Below are 25,034 nucleotides of genomic sequence, written 5' to 3' on the forward strand. Positions count from 1 at the left end.
AGGAAAATTCGACCTCAAGCCACCTCCTGAATTGTAATGACAATGTGAACAGAGCACTGAAGGTACACGTTAGACTGGTGGGGCTGGACGCGTGGGGGGGGGGTACAACACTTGAACCCCCCCCCCGTCGGTGCGCTACTGTTTTACTGTATCTATGCTATGTCAATAAAAGTTAGGAGGAAAGTACCGTACAAGTAATCAATTACTATTGTATAATTCCACAATTACTTTTGTGGGGCAGTAATTGGTAGCTGTAGTAAATTATATTTTTTAATGATGTAATTGTAATCAGTTACTTTTTTCCTGTACGGCGTACAAGTGTGATACCGGAACAACCATGGTGTGAGACGTGTTTCACTGCAAAACAATAACTGAACCAACAATTGCCAAACAATCACATAAGCCACATTGGTAATGCGTGTCTTGTTGCCTTGAGGGCACCTCACATTTCCTGATCAGTTTTCTTTCCCTTTTTTCGTTCTTTCCGCGCTTGTGTGAAGGGTCCTATGAAAGTAAAATTACCCTAAACTACTTGAGTGTTTTCAAATCTCCAGTGTCACTGAACACATTCATTTTCTTTTCTCTCTTTTGGCAAGCAGGCTCAAAGGGCTCATTATAACAGCACGATAGCTTGAAAAATTGGGGCTATATCTAAAGCTCAAATGGGCAGGTTCCTAAATTGCCGGTGCAAATGAAATCTGGCCATTTCAACCAATGGATTGTTATATGCAGGGTGGTTATAAGTTGCTTTGACTGTATATATGTATGTATGTACCGTGGTGGCATGGAGCAGAGGTAGAACACCCGGCCTCTAATCTGAAGGTCGTAAGTTCAAATCTTCCTCCAGTCCACTACAATTCCAGGCATGGAGTGGTGCCTGACACCGACAAAAAAAAATATATATATATATATTGCCGAGAGGTAGTGAGGCTATACTAGTCCAGGTGCAACCAAATTGGGAAGGCCCACTAAGCTTCTACAAAGTCACTCCCTCACCAGAACAGGAATTGGCCTCCCTGGTGCAGTATTCGGCCACTACCTAACTCATGACTCCTACAATTAACCCATGGCCCTTAGTCCCCAGTGGCTGCGGAGCACCTGACCAAGGCGGCGGTCAGACCTGCGAAGCGGCAGAGGGTGCTAAGAATCTCTGGGTCCGGACAGGCTGCCAATGGAAACTGAATCTGGCAACGTTCAACACGAGCACCCTATCGAGTGAGGCTAGCTTAGCAGGGCTATTTGAAAAATTATCAGGTATTGCCTGGGATATTATTGGCCTTAGTGAGGGGCGAGAACTGGTGAGGCTTATACAATGCTGAATAACGGCCACATCCTCTGCTACAGAGGTCTTCCAGATAGGAGAGAAATCGGAGTAGGATTTCTAGTCCATAAGGACATAGCGGGCAACATTGATGAATTCTGCAGCATTAACGAGAGAGTGGCAGTCATCGTAATAAAGCTGAATAGGAGGTATAAAATGAAGGTAGTACAAGCCTACGCCCCAACCTCCAGTCATGATGATGAAGAAATAGAACAGTTTTATGAAGATGTTGAATTAGCAATGAGGAACGTGCAAACTCAGTATACTGTAGTCATGGGCGACTTCAATGCAAAAGCGGGGAAAAAGCAGATTGGCGATAAAGCACTTGGTAACTACGGCATCGATTCTAGGAACGCTAGAGGAGAGATGTTGGTAGAATTCCCGGAAAGGAATAGGCTCCAAATAATGAATACCTTCTTCAGGAAGCGCAGCAACAGGAAGTGGATCTGGAAAAGCCCTAATGGAGAAACAAGGAATGAAATAAATTTTATATTCTTTGCCAATCCCAGCATAGTGGAGGATGTAGAAGTGTTAGGTAGGGTAAGGTGCAGTTACCATAGGTTAGTGAGGCCCTTTAAATGAAATGCCTCACGACTTCAAGTGTACCAGAGAGCTGGAAGAATGCCAACATTATACTAATCTCTCAATTTCCCTCAATTTGAAGAGAGAAAGAGTAAAATTAGATGCAGTAAGGGTAAAAGCAGACCAATTCAGGCTGGTGCTCGCAAACAAGTATGCAACTTTACAACAGGAACATGAAGACAACATAGAGGTAATGAATTTAACCGTAACTAGGCTGATCTCAGAAGCAACAATTGAAGTGGGAGGTAAGGCACCAAGGCAACCAGTAGGTAAGCTCTCCCAAGTAACAAAGGAGCTAATAAAGAAACAGCAAAACATGAAAGTGTCAAAGTCGAGAAATCAGATAGAATTCGCTAACTGTCGAAACTGACCAACAAGAAGAAAGTAAGGGATATCCAAAATTACAACTTGGAAAAGATTGAGGAAGCAGTAAATTATGGACACAGCATGAGATCAGTGAGAAGAAAACTTAGCATAGGACAAGGCGAGATGTATGCACTGAAAGATAAGCAGGGTAATATCAGCAATTTCGATGACATAGTAAAAGCAGCGGAAGAATTCTATACTGACCTGTACAGTTCCCAGAGCAGCCAAGCTATTTTCATTCGAAGTAGTGATGAACAGAATACAGAGGGAGCTCTGTAACCAGTGATGAAGTTAGAAGGGCCTTGCAAGACATGACCAGGGGAAACGCTGCTGGAGAAGATGGAATAACAGTCGATTTAATCAAAGATTGAGGAGATATGCTTGAAAAGCTTTCGGCCCTTTATATGAAATGCCTCATGACTTCAAGTGTACCAGAGAGCTGGAAGAACGCCAACATTATACTAATCCATAAGAATGGAGACGTTAAAGAATTTAAAAATTAAAGACCCATTAGCTTGCTTTCAGTATTGTATAAAACATTCACCAAGATAATTTACAATAGAATCAGGGCAGCACTTGACTTCAGCCAACCAAGAGAACAGGCTGTCTTCAGGAAGGGGTATTCTACGACGGATCGTATCCATGTCATCAATCAAGTTATCTAGAAATCTGCGGAGTACAATCAACCTCTCTATATGGCTTTCATAGATTATGAAAAGGCATTTGATTCAGTAGAGATACCAGCAGTGATAGAGGCATTGCGTAATCAAGGAGTACAGGAGGCATAGATGAATATCTTAGCAAACATCTACAAGGATTCCACAGTTACCTTGGTTCTCCACAAGAAAAGTAGAAAGTTACCTATCAAGAAAGGGTTCAGGCAAGGAGGCACAATCTCTCCAATGCTATTCACTGCATGCTTAGAAGCATTCAAGCTCTGGGAAGGCTTAGGAGTGAGGATCAACGGCGAATATCTCTGCAACCTTCGGTTTGCAGATGACATTGTCCTATTCAGTAACAATTCAGACGAATTACAGTTAAACCTGGATATAACGAAATTGACAAATTCCCGAAAAACTTCGTTATAAAGAGGGTTTCGTTATATGCAGGTTCGGCACGAAAATTTGAAAAAGAAACGCTTACCGTATGTACTATCGCACAAGATTTACCCCCAGCACACTAAACTTGCGATGAACAAAAAAGTCCCAGTTTCGCCCGAAAGGCGAAGGTCTTCGCGATTGCGACAGCAAATTAGCAGACAGCTGTACTAAGTAAAGATAGTCAAACCTCGTTAATACGTACCCGCTTAATGCGTAATTGCGGTTTAAACCTAGTCGCGAAGATTCCCCCACCCAGTTCCCCAATAAACCCCATGTATTGGCTGGTCGCTAAAGCCGTAGTCGCTCATTACCCACCAAACGGTTAGTGCGTACTATTTTTCTTGTTCTACACGCACAGGCACAAAATCGGCAAAATCTCATGCGCGCGGACGTTCGATTCTCGAGTTGCGACGCCCGGACGACAATCGCCAGCGATAGTGAACTTACAACATGGCCACCATGACGTATTTTCTGCCGATTGCGGCGCACAAAGGCATGGCCTTTGAGATAAGTTCCCGGTAACGCGGAGAAGTTGCCGGTAGGGGGTGCGAATTCGCTGTCGGAGTAGCAACCGCGCAGAAGCACATTTTATTGCGAAGCGCATTTGTGCCGTCGCCGCGGACGTCGCTTTCAGGTTCCGTGTAGAGTCCAAACACGGCAACATCGTCGCCGCGCGCCGTACGCTGTGTGTGCGAGTGGAAGCTTGCGGGGGTCATACTCAATCTCGCGCGCGCGAGGGAGAAGGGGGGGAGGGGGGCGGAAGCGCGCTTCGGCGCTAGGTACATAGCGCCAACATTTCCCTTTCCACACGAACCACTTACTACTAGTACAGTGTAGTACGGCAGGGGAGGCGAGAAAGGGAGGTTAGCGGCGGCCGCCGTATCTTGAACGCGATCTGCGATGTGGAAAAAGTGTGCGCCCGCGCGGGCTTATCTTCAAAGGGAAGTGCAGACAAGGTCAATATCTCGCGTTTCTTCGTCGAAGCACTCATCCTTCGAATGTGACACTAGGTACTGGATGCGTGGACGCGTGTCGTTTCGCACAAGCGGGAGGCGTCGGAAACGTAGAGCGAGCGACACGATGGCGTCGTAGCACAGTGTCAAGTTAAGGAAGGGAAGCGCAGAGACTTGCGCAGTAACCAGAGAGTGACGCAGCCAGCGCGTTGAAAAAAAAAAAAAGTTTTTTTTTCTTTTTTTTTTTTTTTTTCTTCGGCTAACATCAACAGGAAAAGGAGAGTGCCGGCTTGGCGGGCTGGGTCAGCTGCAGCAAGCGGCGGGTTCAGGTTTGAATGAAGGGAAGGGGAAAGGTCACGCCCGCGGCGGCAAGATTGCCGGGTCGAAGGATGCAGGCCCGCCTCGCGCACGCTCGCACGCACGCAAACGTGGGCTGGCTCTCGCGCCGTGAATTCGAGCTCGCCAAGCGCGACGCCGCCGCTTCACATTCCGTCGCGGCGAAGAAGGTGCTTCCGGTTGCTGCTCGCGCAAAAATGACAAAATTTGGGGCGAAATCTCTAGGTTGTCGGCGGGGAAATTTTTTTATATCGAGGGGGTCTCCCGCTGCCACTTCATTACGTAGAGGTTTCAAATACATGTGCTTCTATGGAGTCACGGTGGGGAATACAAAAACTTCGTTATATCCAGGAATTCGTTATATGGAGGTTCGTTATAAGCATGTTTAACTGTACAACAAATGATTGAGGACCTTAATCGAGAAAGTGTAAGAACTGGGATGAAGATGAATATGCAGAAGACAAAGATAATGTTCAATAGCCTGGCAAGGGAACAAGAATTCAGGATCGCCAGTCAGCCTCTAGAGTCTGTAAAGGAGTATGTTTATCTGGGTGAATTACTCGCAGGGGACCCTGATCATGCGAAGGAAATTTACAGAAGAGTGCATACGACAGGCATTACCGTATCCTGACTGGGAGCTTATCACTGTCGTTAAAAAGAAAAGTGTACAATCATTGCATTCTACTGGTGCTAACATATGGGGCAGAAACTTCAAGGTTAACAAAGAATCTAGAGAACAAGTTAAGGACCGCTCAAAAAGTGATGGAACGAAAAATATTAGGCCTAACCTTAAGAGATAGGAAGAGAGCGGTGTGGATCAGAGAGCAAACGGGAATAGCCGATATTATAGTTGACATTAAGGGGAAATAATAGACCTGGGCAGGCCATGTAATGAGTAGGATGGATAACTGGTGGACCATTAGAGTTAAAGAATGGATACCAAGAAAAGGGAACCACAGTCGAGGATGGCAGAAAACCAGGTGGGGTGATGAAGTTAGGAAATTAGCAGGCGCATGTTGGAATCAGCTAGCGCACGACAGGGGTAATTGGAGATCGCAGGGAGAGGCCTTCGTCCTGCAGTGGACATAAATATAGGCTGATGATGATGATAGTATGTATACCTGCATCCTGAGTGCGGTAAGTTTTGCATACCACTTCTGCAAAGGATCTACATTGAGCTTCTGAGAAATAGTCATCACCAGATTAACAGCTCTACTGCATGTATTCTTTTGCAGGGCCAGAATTTGGTGTGTATGCCGTGAATCACTTGCTGCTTCCAATGCTTCAAGGATGGTTGCGTCGAGCTTCAAAGACATACCGGGGTTGGGATGGCTTTGCCAACAACTTCAAACAGTGCTGTGGCCTGGCTACAGAGCTGGTGGTGGAATACCTGGGGGAGCTGTCAGGTGAGGGCGAAACGGAAACGTTCACTAATGCTTTGATCATGAGCATGTTGTTTATAAAGCAGAGCGGCAAGTCTGCTCACAGTGCATATTCATTGCATAAAGAAAGATTACGATTGGGAGAACGGGGCACTGCAATTTGTTGTTCATCTTCAGCCTAAAATCTGCTTATTTATCTTGGTGGTCACAGCTGACTTTGCTGAACTTGTCCTATGGGTGTGTCCTTTGCAATTCATTAAAATAAAGGCTACATTTGATAACCTGTCCTAAACCTGATCGATAGAGTTAAACATATGAAACCGTTCTATATGCAGACACCAAAAATCTGCCATAGTCAAATTGCACTAGTTCTGAAAGCTAATGTTATCAGGGTTTTTTTTTTTTTTTTTGCACTAATAACTGCAATGGTAGGTGTTACAACAACTAAATTCAATCATTAAATATTCTATTCTACTGAATTTTGTCATGGTAGCAATAGGGGGGAAGCTTGTGGAGAAAGCAGTTAAGCAACGGAGTCAAATTAACATCGTTAGCCCCTTGCTTTTGTACATGCAGCATCTGGTGCTCTTACCCAAGTCCGAGGTCTCATGCTTATGGTTCATCAGCTGTTCCTGGTATTAGCTGAGTGCATCGCTCAACCAGTGGAGGTTGTGTCAAGACTCGGATGTGCCTGCATCCGGTATGTGGCATTTCTTTTTCTTTTTCGTTTTTATTTCTTTATGCGACATGTATGGTCACCCATGTTTTGTGAAAGGTGAAGTTTTACAATGTAGTATCTCCACAGATTCTTCATTGTGTGCAGTGCAGTTAGATGACCTGACCAGTTAGATGAGAAGCAGAACATAAATTACATATTGCCTGATTTAGTTATTCGGAATGGTTGCATATTAAGATAGGCAGGTGATTCTTACTTCACACGGTGGTGCCACATTCTTGAGAAGAATAAGTTTCTAAGCTTGAAAGCTGCCTGGGGGAGAGTCAAATTGTTTTGAAATTGCTAGAATACAGATAACTACGTAGTGTTTCATGACGGAGAGTGCATTTTTTTTTCTTTGTTTCTACTCTTTTCTTTTTTTTTCTTGTAACACAAGCCTTGCAGTTGACGTATTAGTCATAGCAAAATGTGAAGTGAAGCTTGGTCGGTTACTGTCAATATGCCTGACAACCATTTCGTGCCGTTTGACAGTAATATTTTAAAGGAATGCTCTTGCAGAACAATGTAACTGGCATGAGTAGCGCACCCAGGATCTCTGCCAGGGGGGGGAGCAAGCACTTTGCATACTATGCAATTTCCTTGCTTTACCCAGAGGAATCCAACAGCAAATAAGATGCCTCATAATTATAATAATGACTCCCAGGATGATGACGATGTTTATTTCTTCAGCATCTTACTCAAAGTAAGTTAAGAGTGAATTAATAAATACAAGACAGTGATAGAGTGTTTTTGTTAATCAGGGAAAATTTGACCTCAAGCCACCTCCTGAATTGTAATGACAATGTGAACAAAGCGCTGAAGGTGCACGTTGGACTTGTGGGGCTGGACGTGTTGAGGGGGGGGAGGGTTAACTCGGCCTCAGCGGGGGGGGGGGGGGGGGGGGATTACAACACTCGACCCCCCCGCCCCCGTCAGTGCACCACTGATTGGCATACATACATGCATGTGAATTAGCAGTGGCGCACCGACGGGGGGGGGGTTTCGGGGGTTGTAACCCTCCCTGAGGCAGACTTAACCCCCGCTTTTGTTTAACCCCTTTTCTTTCCTTGCGCATTTGAGTACTGCAACTAAGACGTAAGACGCGTAATCGTCTGCACACTCGCAAAACGCGCATTTTTTGACAATTTCCTGTGAATAAATTGAAATTAGTGCTCTTTAGATGGTATTGGCAAACTGTCAATCCCCCCCTGGCAGAGATCCTGGGTGCGCTACTGTGAATTAGCATTATCTGATAACTTCTAACTTGTACAGACCCCTAAACGTTTACCATCACCTGAAAAGTGCAACATTGTTTCTAAATCAAAATAAGGTACAACAGATAGAAATCACTGCAGCAGCATAACTTGTCACGAGTGCAATATTTTTGCATAATCAAGTGAGCTATGTCTACACCATTAACTTGTAAAGAACAGGAGAGGCGTCTGCTACTGGAGCTCGTCTCAAGTGTGCATCAGGTGAGAGTTCAAATCACTAACCTCTTTTTCTTTTTTTTAAGTCTAGCATCAGCATAAATTGCAAAATTGTGTGCGGTTATCATGTCATATCTGGAGCGTGGTTCCAAAAATGCAAGGTGCTTTTTCAAGCTTTTATTTCACAAAATAAAATGTGTTATTTTATTGGTGCTATCCTCTCGCCAGCTAATGATATCAGTGAATGATATCAGCTAATGATTATGATATCAGCTAATTTGGAGAAAGCATCGCAGAGATTACAAAGGTTGCCCATCACCCACTTGAGTGGGCTTCCTGTGGACTACAAGATTCACACTGTGAAAGTTCTGTCGTATGCACTTAGAAAACTAAAAAGCAATAAAAGACAGGCAATTTATGACATAAAGTTGCATCTTGCACCTTCATTCTTATTTGTACTTCCACTTGGGCAACTGCAAAAATGAATGAATGAATGAATGAATGGTGTTAGGGTTTAGCAGTTTTCCTTTCCTTCTAGCCTATGTACTTCTAAATGAAAACACCCATTAAACTCCTGCTCAGGCGCCAAGTGCTTCACAACAAATCCTGTACAGTTGCATAAAATGCTTGCTTGAATTAATCTTGCTCATCTTCGTTGTCTGACTGCTTTATTCTGACCGTGGAATTTTCGGGCAGGTCTGATGAACGCTGGCAGGATTTTGTCTACAGAAACTCTGCTTCATAGGAAAATGCCGGTGTACCTCAATTCGCATCAGCATGTGAAGTTCAGTCTATGCAGAGCCACGCCCAGCGCGTTGTTCATTTTAGTTCTAACAATTGACCCTTCTTCTGCCTTAAATTTTCAATCTCACAGTGTCGACCGTGTTTCCATTTCCTCTGCCAAATCCTCTTTCGCGTGCCTTTCTTCTTTTTCCATTTCGGCCTCCCCGCGCGCCTCCTCCTTATCTGTCTAGCCGCTGTCGTAGCTCGTCTATCCTCTCGCCATTCCCACGGAATCCCATTACTGTCTGTCATTTTTCAACCTCTCTATCTACCCTGTCCTGCTGTACGCTATGCAAAAGAACGGGTGGAAGCCTGCGACTGGTTACTTCTTTCTCGTGACCTCTAATAGGCGTTTATGCCTTTCCCTTGGGCCTTACCCCGTTGCTATTATTGTTCCTCTGTCTAACGGAAATTCGACTGCATTGGGCCTCACCCCTTTCCTGTCTCGCCGTGACACGTACGAGGCCGTCTTCCTTTACGGGAATTAAGGCCTGCTGGTCTCAGCGCGTTCGCTGTCAAGGCTTCCTTTATTTTTCTGCTTCTTCGTTAGAGCAGTACCGTATTTATTCGAATATAAGGCGAGGTTGTTTCCCAGAATCCTTAGCCTCGAGGTCAACCCCCGCCTTGTGTGCGAGGCTGATAGACTCGGTTACTGATTTAATATGCCAGCAGCGGCGCCATATTTGTGGTGGTCGAGATTTTAACTTGACAGCGTTAAGGGCCCCGTGTCGCAGAAAATCTGGCGTCGGTGTCGGCGTTAAGCATCGGCGTCTGGCGGAAATAATCATGCCGAACTGCATAATCATGCCGAACCGCATCATCCCGAACCACCCCGACCCCACAGGCCCTCCGCGTGGCGCAAGGCGTTAGTGAACAAAAATTGAATTTCTCAAAAATCCGTCAAGAAAATTGCAAAGTACGACACCACAACCTACAGACGTGATAGCGTCGGATTGTAATTTGAATATACGAGAAAAAAAAAAAAACCTGATAAGCAGCCAGGGATCTTTGAATGCTATCGCGTTCCACTCTTAAAGGCGAAGCTTAAGCGTCCTCCAATTCTGATGGTGTTTCGCTGTACTTTGGTTCTAGGCAACATTGAGGGGAATGTTGAAAACCGAGCCCCATGGCGCAGAAAATACGCTGTCGGTGTCGGCGTCAACGGCGTCCAATAACGCTATCAGGTTCCACTCTTAAAGGCGAAGCTTAAGCGTACGTTTTTAACGGCAGTTCAATTAAGCATCAACTAATTTGGGAGGTGAGGCAGAGTCATATTTTCACGCGTATAACCCGCACCGAGATTTCGAATAAGTAGGCAGTAAGGCGGAGTGCGCATTATATGCGAATTTCGCCTTGAGGGGTGGCTTCACGGCAGCGCGTATTTTACCTTATACTGTTGCTTCACAACGTCGCCGCGCGTGCTGCTGTAAATCCACACCGAAAGGGCAGGTTCTCACCAATACTGTTTCGTTATGTCCTACGGAACCCCACCCTTTCCCCACCTCCGCGTGTTGAAGCTTCCTCGCTCTTTAGGCGAACCTCGGGTCGCCAAAGTTTGCCCCCTGTATATTTCGGCGCGTTGAAGGTGGCCTGCAGCAACGCGATGATCAGCTGTTGCCGCAACGCACGCGCACATCTACGTGGCGAGTGAGTACTTTTGAGTTTGGCGAAGGCGCAAACTCAGCACGCTCGCTTCAGTGCGCCCGAACTGTAAGCCAGCATGCTGCCGGCTAGCTGACCGTGACTCGTGAAGCCGCAATGAAGCAATCTACTAAAGAAAGCAAAGTGTTAAAACAAAGTAAAAAGAACATTATATGCACAGACGAAAAAAAATGGCGCAGTTTCACCCGAAAGGCGAAGCACGAATTGCGATAGCAAATTAGTAGAGGGCTATACGGAGTAAGGATAGTTTTATCACCTGTATAAACTTGGACATGCAGCAGCACCAACAACGCGCAGAACTGTTGTCGACGCCGTCGGCGTTTTTCCCGCGTTCGCACCGAACGCGCGCGGCGTTTTTATATAAATACGCATTTGGTGCCGCAGCTAAACGTCGCTTCCCCTCCCTTCCTCCAGTCCCCCCACAGCCTTTCGCGCGACGGAAAAAGATTATAAGTGGTTCTTGAGGGAAAGGGAAAGGTTGGCGCTATCTTCTGCAGCCCTTGAGGGAGCACGGCTCAGCGCCAACGGAAAAAGTCGCGTTTGCTCTCTATGTATGGAAAGGAGGAAAGAGACGCTTAATTCTGCAGCCCTTCAGGGAGCACGGCGCACAACGCGCGTTCGCTCCCCGTGAAAGCGCGCTTCCTCGCTCCCTTTCACTCGCACATACAGCGTCCGGAGCGCGGCGACGATTTCATCGCCGTTGACGTCATACGGAACCTCACGGCGACGGCAGAAATCTGCTTTGGAGTGTCCATATAATTGCAATAAAATAGGATAACAAATTGCGAACAAAGAGACATGCCACATGAATGGCCCTTTCCTATCAACCGTCTAATGAATGGTATCGTAACAACGCAGTCGTTGCTCCGACACGCCAGCGTGCCAGAACCCAGAAGTCCAAAACGCGAAACGTGGCGCCGAGTTTATTCCAGTGCGTGCGTCCATACGACGAGAGGTATCCAGAATGCTTTGCTCTTTTAAGCCAAATCTCGTACTATGTCATATTCAATATGCGAGTTGTGTACCTTTCTACCCCGCATTTAAACATATGAATACACACTTCAAACACATGCCTACAATGCCGAGGCACGATCGCTCGTCATCCGGGGATTGTTCGCAGCCCTGCTCAATTAGCTTCTGTGAAATAGCTCGGCTTCGTCCCCTGGCTCACGTTGCCGGCCATGATGGAGTAGACCACCGCGGCGCCCACCGTCCTGGCTGTGGTCACTGTAGCTGATGCGTCGCCGTCTCCACCGCGGATCTGAAGCGTGACCATTGCTGCGCCAGAGGCCTCCTGCCGGGCAAGCACCGGGAAAGGTTCGTTGGCGCTTCGGCCCACGGAAGAGGCGTCACTTCTGTTCCCGTCTACAGCGTGCCGCCTTTCCAGGTCCATACTGACCTCGTTGCCAGCATTCACCAGGTTGCTGGAGCTCACGGTCGACGGGAGTGCGTCGCCCTTCCTAGAACCACCAGCTTCACAAGGCTGCCTAATGAAACCTTCACTTTTCTGGCCAGCGGCCGCCGCGATGTAGTTACGTACTTCTTCGGCGTTCCGCTTCAGCCTGCTGTAGTTGGTGAAGGAGTACGTAAGGACGCAGGCGCGTCCCAGATTGGAGACGCCCAGCACGGCGATGATCACGTACAGGCCCTCGCTGTTGACCAGCACTACGGACAGGTTGACATGCGCCCGAAGCTCGGCTTCCATGACGCTCACGATTCTGCGGCAGATGCCAGTGGAGGTGCAGTGTGACACGGTTGAAATTCTTGGCACACGATGGTTGTGCCAGGAGTCGCCTCGAGTACCGCCTAGGCTTCCAGAGCATCCAGAGTGCGACGTCACTGCTGAACTGGCATCTCGAATGTTCGGCGGTGCGCGTGCTGCTCGTGCTCTCCGCCACGCGACTTTTTCGTCCTCAGTCCCAGCTAACACGCACCTAATAAATTATCAATTTAGAAAATTTTAATAGCAAGAACGCAAATTCACAGTAATAATAATAATAATATTATTAATCAAAATTTAACCTACTCATTTTTTACGTCTACTCTTTAATTTAGGTATTTTCAATATTAAGTCCATGTTAATTTTCCTGTCTGTGCAAGGTTTCTTCTCGGTTTCTTTCTCATCTTCGATTATGCATTTATTTTCCTTTTTTTATCACATTACCACTCGGTTCGTGGCCTATCGCCCACAGTGGGTTTGTGCCAGTAAATAAGGCATCGTCATCATCATCTTACCTGGATTATTGCGTTGCGAGCACTGCTGCTTACTACGGCATCATAGAGTTTCATATTACTATAACTAGAGGGCAATGTGGCGCTGCGATCGTTCAACTATCATGGGAATGATGGGAAGTACAGGCTACGGATTGGTATTCTGTTGACTGGCGAACTAGTCTACAGGTATTTTTTTGTCAGTTTTGGTTTCGCTAGTTTTGTTCCAAGCGCAGTTGCTACAATCCACAGTGGGGCAGTGCGGCGCAAAACTCTCGAGCTCTCTGTATTTGTTTGGTCGCTCGAAGTAGCGATAGGGTTCTTATTCTATGGCGATAGCGTGCTGAGCTAGCGGCTGGAACGATGCTTGTGTCGCGGCGTGTTGACGAAGCCCTGACGAGAAAGCGACTGCTGACTGCTTGCATAAAGCATTTTGTTTGCTACATAGTTGCTCTTCTACTGGCTTGACAATCAAATTTGATTGAGGGCTTCATTGCACATTACTCGTTTATGTGTTCATTGAAATGGTTGTTTCAGGACATTTCAGAACACAAACTTACTTGTGGTAGGAAAGGTTGCTGCTTCCTGGCTGTAGTCTGCTGTCGCAAAACGGGTAAGCGCAAAGCCACGACATAACAGTTGCTGGCGCGCACTTCAGAAGAAGCGGTACGTCAACATAAAATATAGTGAAGCATGCTCGTAAGAGGCCACAAGCGTCCAAGATAGCACTGCAGCAGATGTGTTTAAAAGTACTCGAAGACGTTCATCAATCGTGACAGCCGATGCAGCCTTTCGAAAGAGCGAGAGAGTTCGCAAGCGCGTCTGCGCAGACGCAAGTGCGTCTGCGAGAAAAGTTCACTTTCCTCGCGTTCGCAGCGAGCAGGCGTCGTAGCAGACGACACTTGTAACATTTCTCTCAAAGGCGCAACACTTTTCTCATAATACAAAACTTTTATTCCCACAAATATTTGATGAGTGTTTTTTATATAAGCACATGCACGGTTGTTATTGCTGTTGTGAAAGTAAATAAATAATTATTCAATAGCGCTAAATCAGGCAGAACGATGCATACCCTGGTGGTAAACCATGCTTCAATCTCAAAGTCATACAAACTTATTCAATGTATTATGCATTATATAAAACACAACATAAATAAAATTAATTTTTGCACGAAAATGTTTTAATACAGCTTCGTTTACTGCGCCGCATGCAAACGCCACCAGTTTCAAGACAGAAGTCAATCCGAAGCCTGTACTTCCCATCATTCCCATGTAGGTTGAGGCGACGTTCAGGAGAACCCCCGTAGACACTAGCGCCACTTTTCCCTCTAGGTTTTTTATTTAGAAACTCTATGTACGGCATGGACCTGCCACTGACGTATATTTGTAGTAGTAGCTTCTTAAAGCTCGTTTTGGAGCTTCACGCCGTTGGCACCGTCGGCAGTGAGGGAAGTGAGCGATAGAGGCGATAGGCGCCAGAAGGTGCGTTCACTGGTGGAAGTGCTTACAAATGACAGCGAAGGAGTATTCGGTGACGCTCGGCTCCCTGCAACACCACCAGATGGTGCCGGCCTCCGCGCGTCACGCTATAGGCACCGTGCATTGCAGTTTGCGCGCGATCTATGCGCCACTACAAGTGAAGCTTTGGGACGGCCAGTGTCAAAACCAGCAAAACTGGAGAGACGCTGTATACATTCGCCGTGATACTTTCGATCGCTTATCACGAAAGAAGACTGTCCGAGTTGTGAAAATATCAAAGCGCGCATGCTCTGCATATGATAGCACGCTTTCGCAATCGATATGAGCAGCGGGAACAATTGTGAGCTTGATATCGTCAAAGCGCAGGGCATACCTCTCAAACGAGCGACGATAAGGAAGCCGTTGTCGTTCCGAATGGCGTATCATTGTCATCGCCTCTCTAGCGGCCGGCGTCGGCAATACTGGGGCGAAACATGAAATGTCGTAGCGCCGTCTGAACAGTGAACGGTGCCCATTTGAGGCCCGAGATGGTTATCTATGGACAAAAACATGCCGAAGCAAATATTCACTACATGATGAGACATGTGTGTGCTGCCGCAAAAAGCCGGAGACAACTCGGCACGTCCTAGTCGAATGCGAAGGTATTCACGCAGCGAGACCTGTAAGAAACGTGTACAGCGGTGAGCACTGTTAGGGTGAACACGCGAGCGCGTGGCCGACGGCACTGTCAGCGCCCCGTTACGGTCATCACTGGAAACATTGCGCATGCGCATCACGCCTTCCGCGAAATAATTGTTCCACCGCGCGCATGACGTCATGAATGCACTTGTTCGTCGTCTGCTAGCCGCATTTTTGTTTTCTAAGCCCATGCATCCTGCATTTTAAGATTTCTTTAAACATCTGTGCTTGAACAGAACAAGACAAAAAAACTTGTATATCTATGGGGGCGTGTCTATTCGTTCCCTTCAAAGTTATTGTGCATGCAACGCCGTATATAAAGCAACCAAACATCTTTCGCAGCCGTTCATTCTGTCGCCAGATCGTATTATGGCTAGGGTTCCCGATGATGAACGGCGCTCAATTGTCGATCTTTCCCTGAAAGGTTATTCCCAGCGGTATATTGGCGCTTTAGTTAATAGGCCCCTGAAGACTGTGAACAGGATAATTCAAGCCTACAAGTATGAAGGTCGCATTCAGGATGCACCCCGCGCGCCCCGCCCTAAAGCTACCACAGACGATGCAGACGCCCTCATAGTTGCAGCTGCTGTTCGTAACCCTTTCTTGCCAGCCCCAGCAATACGCGAGGACTTGGATTTGGACGTTTCGGACACCACTGTTCGACGTCGCCTGCGTACTGCGGGCCTTCGCAGTCGTGTCGCAGTGCAGAAGCCACTACTAACGGCAGCAAACAAGGACGCACGACGGCAGTTCGCTGAGCTGCACGAAGCATGGACATCAGAAGAGTGGGGTCGCGTCATCTTTTCGGATGAGTCGACGTTTTCGACGCGACAAGACCAAAGATTGCGTGTTTGGAGACTACCAGGCACACGGTGAGGCAAACTTCCTGCTTTGAAAAGCAATTGTTTTAGTTAACGTCCCAATGCCACGCAGGAACGACCCGGACAACGTGCAAGGTGTTTCTGCCAGTGGGAGATCGAGTGTGAACGTGTGGGGTGCTGTTTCAAGATATGGTTTAGGGCCCCTGCAACGTATACGTGGACACTTATCGTCGGAACAATACTGCAACATTTTGAACAATGTGCTGTTGCCATATGCGAGCAGTTTATTCCCAGACGGTGATTACCTGTTCCAACAGGACCGGTCACCGATACACACGGCGCGGGCTGTCAAGGAGTTCCAGGCGGAGCAGCACATGCAGCTACTGGAATGGCCTCCGAAAGGAGCGGACCTGAATGTGATAGAAAACGTGTGGGGCCGTCTGAAAGCTTCTTTGGCAAGGAAGCCCCTTTATTCCGCGACTTCGGACCAGTTGTGGGCGCAAGTCAGCAACGAGTGGGAAAGGCTGAAAGCCGATCGGGAATATGTTCGATCACTTTACGACTCGTTACCGTCCAGAATAGCTGCAGTCGTTGCTGTAAGTGGTCACATGACTCGCTATTAGATTTGCTCATGATTTTATATTTGTTCTCATGGTCTTGTTTAACTTGAATTGCAAAAGTGCAATTTTCTTGAATAAAAAGTTTAATAATTATCCCTCTTACACTCACTTTTTTTCCTTCACGCGCCAATCTTCAATCAAGATGGACCTTGAAATGCAGAAGGTATCAGCTCAGCGAACAAAAAATGCGGCTAGCAGACGACGAACAAGCGTATCGATGACGTGATGCGCGCGGTGGAAAGAGTGCTTCGCAAAGCACATGCTGCGCATGTGCAATGTTTCCAACGATGGCTGTTACGCGGCGCTGATAGTGCCGTCGGCCACGCGCTCGCGTGTTCACCCTAACAGTGCTCACCGCTGTACCTTGCAGAAGCGCTGCGATTTAAAGCGGGATGGAAGCATTAACCAGTCAGCAATCGATATAAGCAAGACACGTTTAGAGTATTGGTGGGAAAACAAAAATCTGGCTCTCCTATAATCGAGGGTAGATGTAAGCATGAAATGACTATATACCATATGGCGTCTTTTGCTGCCTGTGGTGCCGCCGCCTTCAACCGCTTTTCTTCCAACAGTGCAGCGCGCTCAGCGTCTGTCGCTACTTCTTGTCGCGGACCGCTCACGACTCATGGACCGCTGGCGTTCAAAAGAGCACAGGCAACCTCTCATCTGCCTTTTGAACGTCGCTATTGGAAAGGACAAATAAAACTTCGGCGTACTAGAAGTTACAGCTTGAGTGATATTGTGAACAAACATTAGGAAGAAATCGGAAGCAATCTTTTTTGTAACTTGTTTGGGAAGTATTTAGCGTATGTAATGCGGTGCTGTACAAAGGGTTGGGGGCCAGAGACCGCATTTTCCTAACTTTTGACTGGTTGCCCGGATGATCTCGTTTTATTGTCGCAATGATGCGCGGATGTTCACGTTTGAGTACCCGGATGTTCTCATTTGGGTGCCCGGATAACGGCTCTGGCTTCTGACTCAAGGTCACTTGAAGGTCGCCGACAACTGGAGCTAAAAACATTTTATGCTTAAAATCAGTGGCGATTTAGCGGTAAATGAGATAGAAGTGCATTAGCATTACGTCGCACCTCTTTTAGGTCCCGGATGCATGACCTAAACCGCGTTCGCCACATTGCAATGTGTTGTTCAGGAGCTCACTCGACACACGTCTTGCCGCTTTGAAGAGCGAAGTGCAACTGGCGGTGGTCCGGGGCATACCACCTTCAGTTGCAACACACACACACACGCACGCACACGCACGCACGCACGCACGCACGCACGCACGCACGCACGCACGCACGCACGCACGCACGCACGCACGCACGCACGCACGCACGCACACACACACACACACACACACACACACACACACACACACACACACACACACACACACACACACACACACACACACACATGCATGCATGCATGCTCCCCTATCTCTTCTCTACTTCTGCCACGTGACCGGCTTCTCAAACTTCACACACACATACACTTTCCCCCACTTTTACACTCCTAATGCTAATGCATTAAAAGCAGGGAAGAAATTGACAGGACCGAATCCGCTACAGGCATATGGGTAACTTGGACGAAATTGCTAGGCAAAATATATACAAAATGCTAGACTGATAAATATCTATAGATTCCTTGATTAGCTCAAGCGTGATAGGTGACTATTTGTCGCCGCCCCGTTTCGAAGGAGATGCCAATAAATCATCATCATCATCATGGGCAGTGAAAGCCACCGACTGCGCCCGTAATGTGGAATTTTACTGTCTCAGTGACGCCTCGCCTTTCCCTCCGTGGGTCGGTGACGCCGCGGGTGTTTGTCGCCGCGTCGCGTTAACCAGGTGTTGTTTAACATAACGGCGTCGGCAATGCTTCGCTCGGCGCGCTCTTGCGCCAATGTACGCTCAGAAATCCGGCGAGCGCTCGAGCATCAGAGAGGCGATAGAACCTTAACGAGAATGCTATAAACAATTCTTTATGTCATGGAGGAAGCGGGACCTTCAGACCCCCAAGCGATTCGGCGAGCTAGAGATCGGGAGCGAAAAAGCCTAGCCTGCACCACAGTTATTCACGTTGCACACTCGTAATCGTCCTATGAGCTTCTTTTTTATTGCGAATTATATGGACACTTCAACCGGATTTCTGCCGTCGCCGTCGCCGTCGCCGTGAGGTTCCCTATAGATAAAATCTTCGCCGCGTGCCGCATGCCCGAGCGGAAGCGTGCGGGGACGCGCGCTATCACGGAGAGCGAACGCACTCAATCTCCTACGCGCAAGCAAGGAAGCGGGAAGCCAGCGCCGGAGGGAGCGGGGGGGGGCACTTCCACTCTGCCAACAACCGCGCTCGTCGCTCGCTCGCACAGTCTCTTATCTCCACACGGCTCTGACCTTTATGCGCCGCGTGCATTCGCCGCTCAGTTTCCGTTGAAGCGATAGACCGCACGTACCTTCGCCGCTGCGGCGTATCCGCTTGCTGCCAGAGTTTTGACGGTCGTTGTCAGCAGTCATTCAGTGTGATCTATTCATGTTTGTTTGTGCGCGCTCACACCACGCTTGTTCATTCAGTTAGTAATAGCCGGGTCACATTTTCCAACGCACGCTACACATGTAATGCTGCCAGGATCGGCAGTGCAGCGCTACAGGTGTGTCCCTTCGCACGCGCGCTGCCCACGGGAAGCGCTTCTCATCAACACCACCGTTTCACACGCGCCTTCTCGTGGTCATCGAGTCTCTCTTCATGTCGGTCTACTTACGCCGCAGCACACCTGCCTACTTAATCAGCTCATGTTTACTACAATTCATATTGCTACCAAAGCCGCTCACCTTACTTCGTATGACATTGCTGTGTTGCTATCGCATTCATTGCTTCGCCCTTAGGGCGAAACTGTGACATTTTTTTTTCCTTGTAATTTTTCTTTGTGTACTTGAAGATTATTTCTTGTGTGGTTGTTGTTTTGCTAAAGCGCGGTAACTAGAGTGATTGTGTCATCCGAGTCCTCGGGGTTATTTTTTGATGTCATCCAATCCTAGCCTTGCGCGCCTTTAACTGTTTGCGACGTCACCGTCACAACTTGTACCGACGCTGTTTTCGTAGTTCGCTCTGCCACAGCATGCTGACCGATGTTCTGACTGTTGGCCTTCTAATTTGCGCACCGACGGCTACACTGCGATGTTAACATATGCATATATCTGTCTATTATTTATCTTATTTATATCACCCCCTACCCCCCCCCCCCCCCCATTTTTCTTTCTTTTGTGGCCGTCAGGCATCTTTTCTTTCTCTCAATATTTATTTTTCTCTGACTCCTTATGTAATTTGTTTGGTAGTAATGTTTTCGTTCTGTCACGCGCCATTCGCATTAATTCAGCTGCCGCTGGAGTCCAGCATGCATTTTCGTATATCCTTCATTCACATATTCGCTGCACGTCACACGCCTATGTAGTTTGCGCCGTCGAAAGTTGAACAGGTTTCTTTGTTGGACGCAATTTGGCTTTCGTTTGCGCCCAAAGAAATTGGCTCGAGAGCATCGTGTAAAAAAATAAAATAAAAAAAAAAAAGAAACAGTGCATTTCGCGGGCCAGCCGCGCGTAATTAAATTTTTATCTCGGTGACCTCTTCTCTTAAAGCCACCTTCGAAGACTGATTGATTCCTTTTCGCGGCCTCCTTTCCTTACTTTTATTTGTTTCTTTGCGATTCGTTTATTTTTGTCGAGCGTGATCGTACTAGAACCGCCGCTTCGCGTTTTATCCACCCTTGCGTACTTCTGGCGTTCGCATGCGTGTTTGAAACTAAAAGTTTTGACTTCGTTTTCCGCACAAGCCAGGGCTCTCCTCCATTCCTCTCATCTTCCTGATAGTATAAATTCCACTTCGCTTTTCAATAGTAGCTTATATACCTTTATCTTCTTTTTGCCTTCGCGTACAGTAAACTCCACTTCCGCTTCCGGTGTGACGCCCTCCCCACTTGATGTCCACTTCGCCTTGCAGTACCGCGTAATCCCTCGTATAATACGAGGCTTTCATCACATTATCGGCTCGTGAAATCTGCTTGTCATATTGTGTGCCATAGTTTACCGTGGTTTATACACCGCCGCGGGGGTTCAGTGGCTATGGCGTTTTGCTGCTGTGCACGAGGTCGTAGGCTCGACTCCCGGCCGCGGCGATCGCATTTCGATGCGGGCGAAATGCAAAGACGCTCGTGTACCGCGCTTTAGGGGGCGGCGTTGAAAAACCGCATATGGTCGAAATTAATTCGCAGCCATCCATTGCGGCGTCTCACATATCCCGAAGAATCAGTGGATCGATCGAAGCCCTTTAGTGGGCTTAATTGTATTTCGGCACGATATGACATAATAAACCAAGCTTCTCTCGCTTTCTTTTTTGTGGCCTTAGAATTGCCCTTCGTATTGCATTTGGGTTCGTATTATATGCAGGATTTTACGGTATTCGCTGGCCCCTAAAGGAGAAGGGAAGGTACTGATATCCTCCGAGAAAGAAAAAAACAACAAACGATGATTAGTCATTCTGTCTGGTTCGTGCGTTGTCGCCTTCCTTTTGTTACCACGTATACATAGAGAAAGACTTGAAAGAAAATGAATCTGAGGGGACAGGAGATAGAGGGCGCTGTTTATCTCGGACCAGACCAAGCGAGCGGTTTCGGCGGGTGCCGCACTCTCTCCTGTCCGCGGCACGCGCTTCGCACTCGAATGTTTTCTCCGAATGCTAATCAGCAATGGCTAGATTACCCGCGCTCAGGGGGAAACAATCTCTTGACGTCGTCTGGTCCGTCGCCGCCGCCGCCGCTTCGGGACGATTAATTACTCGGAGGGAAAAGGAACCGCCGCGCTGGTTGGTTCTTGGGCTTCCCTCTCGGATGCTCCCGAGTGTGTGGACGGGAAGACGACAGGCCACGTGACTCGCTTATATCTTTGGTTTCTAGGCGAGGCGAAGAGATTTTGGACTCTTAATTCTTTTCCAATCTGCAGTCGCGTGCGACGCCTTACTTTTCTCACCCCTTTTGGTGCCTTCTTTTTCTCTCTCCCTGTCTGCTTATTAATGGTGTGTCGGCCTTTAATTGATTAGCGTGTGATTTAAACGTCTTGCATCGCACTGTTCTCGTTTGTCGTAGATAGCTTTCTTGGATTCCTTATGCAAAGACAATGAACATGCAATGCATTGACGGGAAAAGCGTGCGAGGGTGAGCCGGGAGGGATGGTTGTCTTCCCGTGCGCCCAATGCTGGAGGTCACGTGATCAAGCGCGCGCTAGGGAAGGAGAGCGTGCATCCCCTCCTTTAGCCTGGCCGTGGCTGCATATGACTGTCGGCACGCTGATCTCATGCGCGGGCCGCTAATCGTATCTTAGAGGTAATATACGGCGGCTGTAAAGTTTCGGCGAGCCAAGATGGCTCGTGCGTTCATGCGCACTGTGGAGGTCGTGTAATCCAAGTTTCGGAGACGCGATGAAGCGAGCGGCAGCACGAAGCGTTCGCTCCTCGCTGCTGGCACTCTTCATCACAGCGAGTGTTCGCAGTCATCGAGTGAGATCTGTTCATGTTTGTCTGTGTGCGCGTAATACCATGCTTGTTAATTCCATTAATAAGCGAATGCTTACTGCAATTCATACGTCCGATAATACTACGAGCCTCTCTTTCTGTAATTGTACAATACTTTGCCATCGCTATCAGTGCTTCGCCTTTGGGGTGAGAGTGCGATTTTTTTTGTCTATTCGCCCTGCATGTGCCCTTCCCCCAGCGTACGGTAGCCAACCAGACGCTTTCTTGGTTAAAATCCGTGCCTTCACTCCTTTTGTGCTGCTTTGATCATGCTGCTTTTATGCTGCTTTTATGCTGCAAACAGTAGTTATGAAATGAGAAATGGAGCCGATTGTGTCCTTTCAATAGTTCGTCGCACATCAGGAAATATCGAGGACGAGCGAAATATAATGATGTAAAGTTAGTGAATGATTTTGCCCAGTCCATCACTACGGAACCTCCTTCACATATTTATTTCGCCCACAAAATAAATTGAATTTTAAGGTAACGGCACGTGTAGACATGCAGTGCCCTTCTCTTGGTCGGCCTATATAAACAAGAGAAATGGTATAACATACATTGGCATTTAAAAAGCGAAAATATGAGTCGCGAAACAAAAGCTAATTTTATGTCATTACCTTCAAACCAAGTACAAACGTTGTTTCTTTTAAACGATCTGCAGCTTTCGTTTACTTTATGACGCAGTTTTCAATAGTGTAGTGCGAGTGCTCACTGTTTCTCGTTTGCTTGTTTTCTCGTTCCTTCAAAACCCGTTGCCCCGCTATACCTTCTGCTTCTCACGCATTTCTCGTCCTTAATTGGTAGTGTCGTTTGCGTTAATCCTGGCCCATGTTTGTGCTCCGGAAACCTTGGACTCTCGGCGCACTCTTCTTAATCTTCGGGTGTTGGTTCCCAATGTTTCTCTTAAATTTTTCTCCCTCTTGCTCTCATCTTATTTTCTTTGGCACTACGCGTTCTCGCGAGACCAATTTCTCTTCGCCCCTTCTCCTCTGCGATTCCTTCTTTTCCGGATTCCGTGCAGTGAATGCACGGCATGCACCGGTTCTCTTTGTAACTGCTATAAAGAGAAATAATAGTGGAACAGGGAGAGGAAGAGTCGCGCAAGAAAAAAAAAAAAACCCTGATCACTACGGGATGTGCGTTGGGGGCGCAAATTTGGCATCGTCACTAACGATGCTTGACTCTGCACCCCATCGTGTGCAAGTCGCCACTGTTGGGTTCCCCTATCTCCTTCTTTTTTTTCTTTTTCTCACTGTCATTTTTTTTTCTTTCTATATATCGCTTGGCGTCAGGGGTGCATCAGCTTTCTTAACGCGCTTTGGTCCGCTTTGGAATGCGTAATTAATGCCCCGTTAATTACGATTTTATCGCGAGCGGCGCTTCGCGCGCTCCCTCGCCTTTTGTGTCGCAGGGTGGGGAATGCTATATATATCTCTCCGGTTTTCGGAGGCAGCCGTGTTACCCGTTGGTCTCGCAGGACGTGGCTCGCCGGTGCATGTGGCGCCTGTGGGGCAGGTTCTTCGTTCTTTTTTTTTTTTTTTTTTTTTTTTAAGATATGAGGTGTGCGTGCGTGCGCTTTTCTGTTCTTTATTTTCTTAAATACCTCGCCCCGTGTTTTCTTTCTTTTTTGATAGCGAGTTGATGAGGGTTGTTTATACGCTCCAAGAAAACGTTAACGGGCTTCGCCTGATTGCTAGCCGCATATCGATCGTTTGCTGCTTCTTTCGCGTTTATATAACCTCCAATGAAACGGGACTTAATGTAAAAGAAACCATAGTGTGACGTGCATCAAATTTGGCAGGGTAAGCTATTTTTTTTCCAAGAGAACTTCGGATGTCTGCAATGGGAGGGTGTCAGTTAAATGTAACGTTCGTACGACGACGCTATATATACTCAATTATTTTGACAAATTTTTGTCAACGCAGGCGAAATGCGCCTTCAGAGCTGTATGCGGGAAGGATTATGTGGCTAACAGGACATGCATAGAAAAAGGGACTGGAAAACGAAAGCGTTACATTCAATCTCTTCTTGTGTTCGTGTCCTAATTTTTCGCGCTGTTTTGTCCACCATGATTTCATACCAACTCGCTCAGCGTTTAGTGCTAGCGATATTCGTTGTCTGTCGTTAATTAATCACTGTACTCGTATACGTAGACGCGAACGGGAACTCATGCCTGCCGAGTCACCCAAACTTTCCGTAAAGTTTACGAATTTGGGCTCGTTCTACCATTTTACGAATTCTGCGTGAAGTCTTACGACAAATAACTCTGTTCGCGAAATCGTTTTTTAATTGTCTGGAAATATGGGGTGGCGCATGATCTCAAAAATGTGTTCGATAAAAAAAGATTGTCGCTGTATCTGTCCCACCCTCCTGTAGCTGCGCATGACTCCATATACCGCAGACATGGCCACCAATATACTTCTGCCGGGGAACCGGGTGGGTACTCGCTTCGATCAAGTTTATGCGATCAGACAAGTTTCTGAAGCAGGCGAAATCAACAGCAGTAAAGCCGCTGAAGAAGTCACTGTGCTGCGTCTAAAGTTAAATACAGGGACCTTAGGGACGAGTTCACAGACCACTCGAAGAATAGGCCCTCTCCCGAACCTTCTATCATTTCGACTCTGTGCCTGTGTCAGCCGTAAACTGTTTTTTTTTTCTTTCTTTCTTTTTTTTTTTAGGGCATGTGGCTAGGAAAGACGCAGAACAGGCTCAACACGCTTTTGTCGTATCGCCTCCTCCTAAGTTCCTAACTTTAACTACTAGTAGACAAGCGGCAAGTTACCCTTACAGATCTGAAATCTGCCAGGGTAGCTTGCCACGGTATATAGTCCAGTGTCTATGGTGTTGCGCGGCTGAGCTCGAGGTCGCGGGTTTGATAACGGTGGTTGCGGCGGCATTTCGATGGGAACGAAGATCTAAAATGCTCGTGTACTTAGTTTAGTTGCACGTTAAAGAATCCCAGGTAGTAAAAAGTTAATCCGGAGTCCCCCACTACAGCGTGCATCATAATCGCTCGTCCGCGTCTGTTGTGTCT

At 47.3% G+C, this 25,034-nt stretch overlaps 1 protein-coding gene across 2 annotated transcripts in view; it reads left to right on the plus strand.

Moving 5' to 3' along the window:
- The window catches only part of LOC119461011 (brefeldin A-inhibited guanine nucleotide-exchange protein 3), a 106,993-nt gene that overhangs the window by 53,886 nt on the left and 28,073 nt on the right, over positions 1 to 25,034 (plus strand). For both annotated transcript variants that reach the window (XM_037722181.2, XM_037722182.2), the window contains 2 exons: positions 5,894 to 6,064; positions 6,617 to 6,740. In XM_037722181.2, the coding sequence (XP_037578109.1) occupies positions 5,894 to 6,064; positions 6,617 to 6,740 (295 nt within the window). The remainder of the gene's footprint in view (positions 1 to 5,893; positions 6,065 to 6,616; positions 6,741 to 25,034) is intronic.

This window comes from Dermacentor silvarum, chromosome 8 (genome assembly GCF_013339745.2).
Source record: "Dermacentor silvarum isolate Dsil-2018 chromosome 8, BIME_Dsil_1.4, whole genome shotgun sequence".
NCBI classification, from domain to species: Eukaryota; Metazoa; Arthropoda; class Arachnida; order Ixodida; family Ixodidae; genus Dermacentor; species Dermacentor silvarum.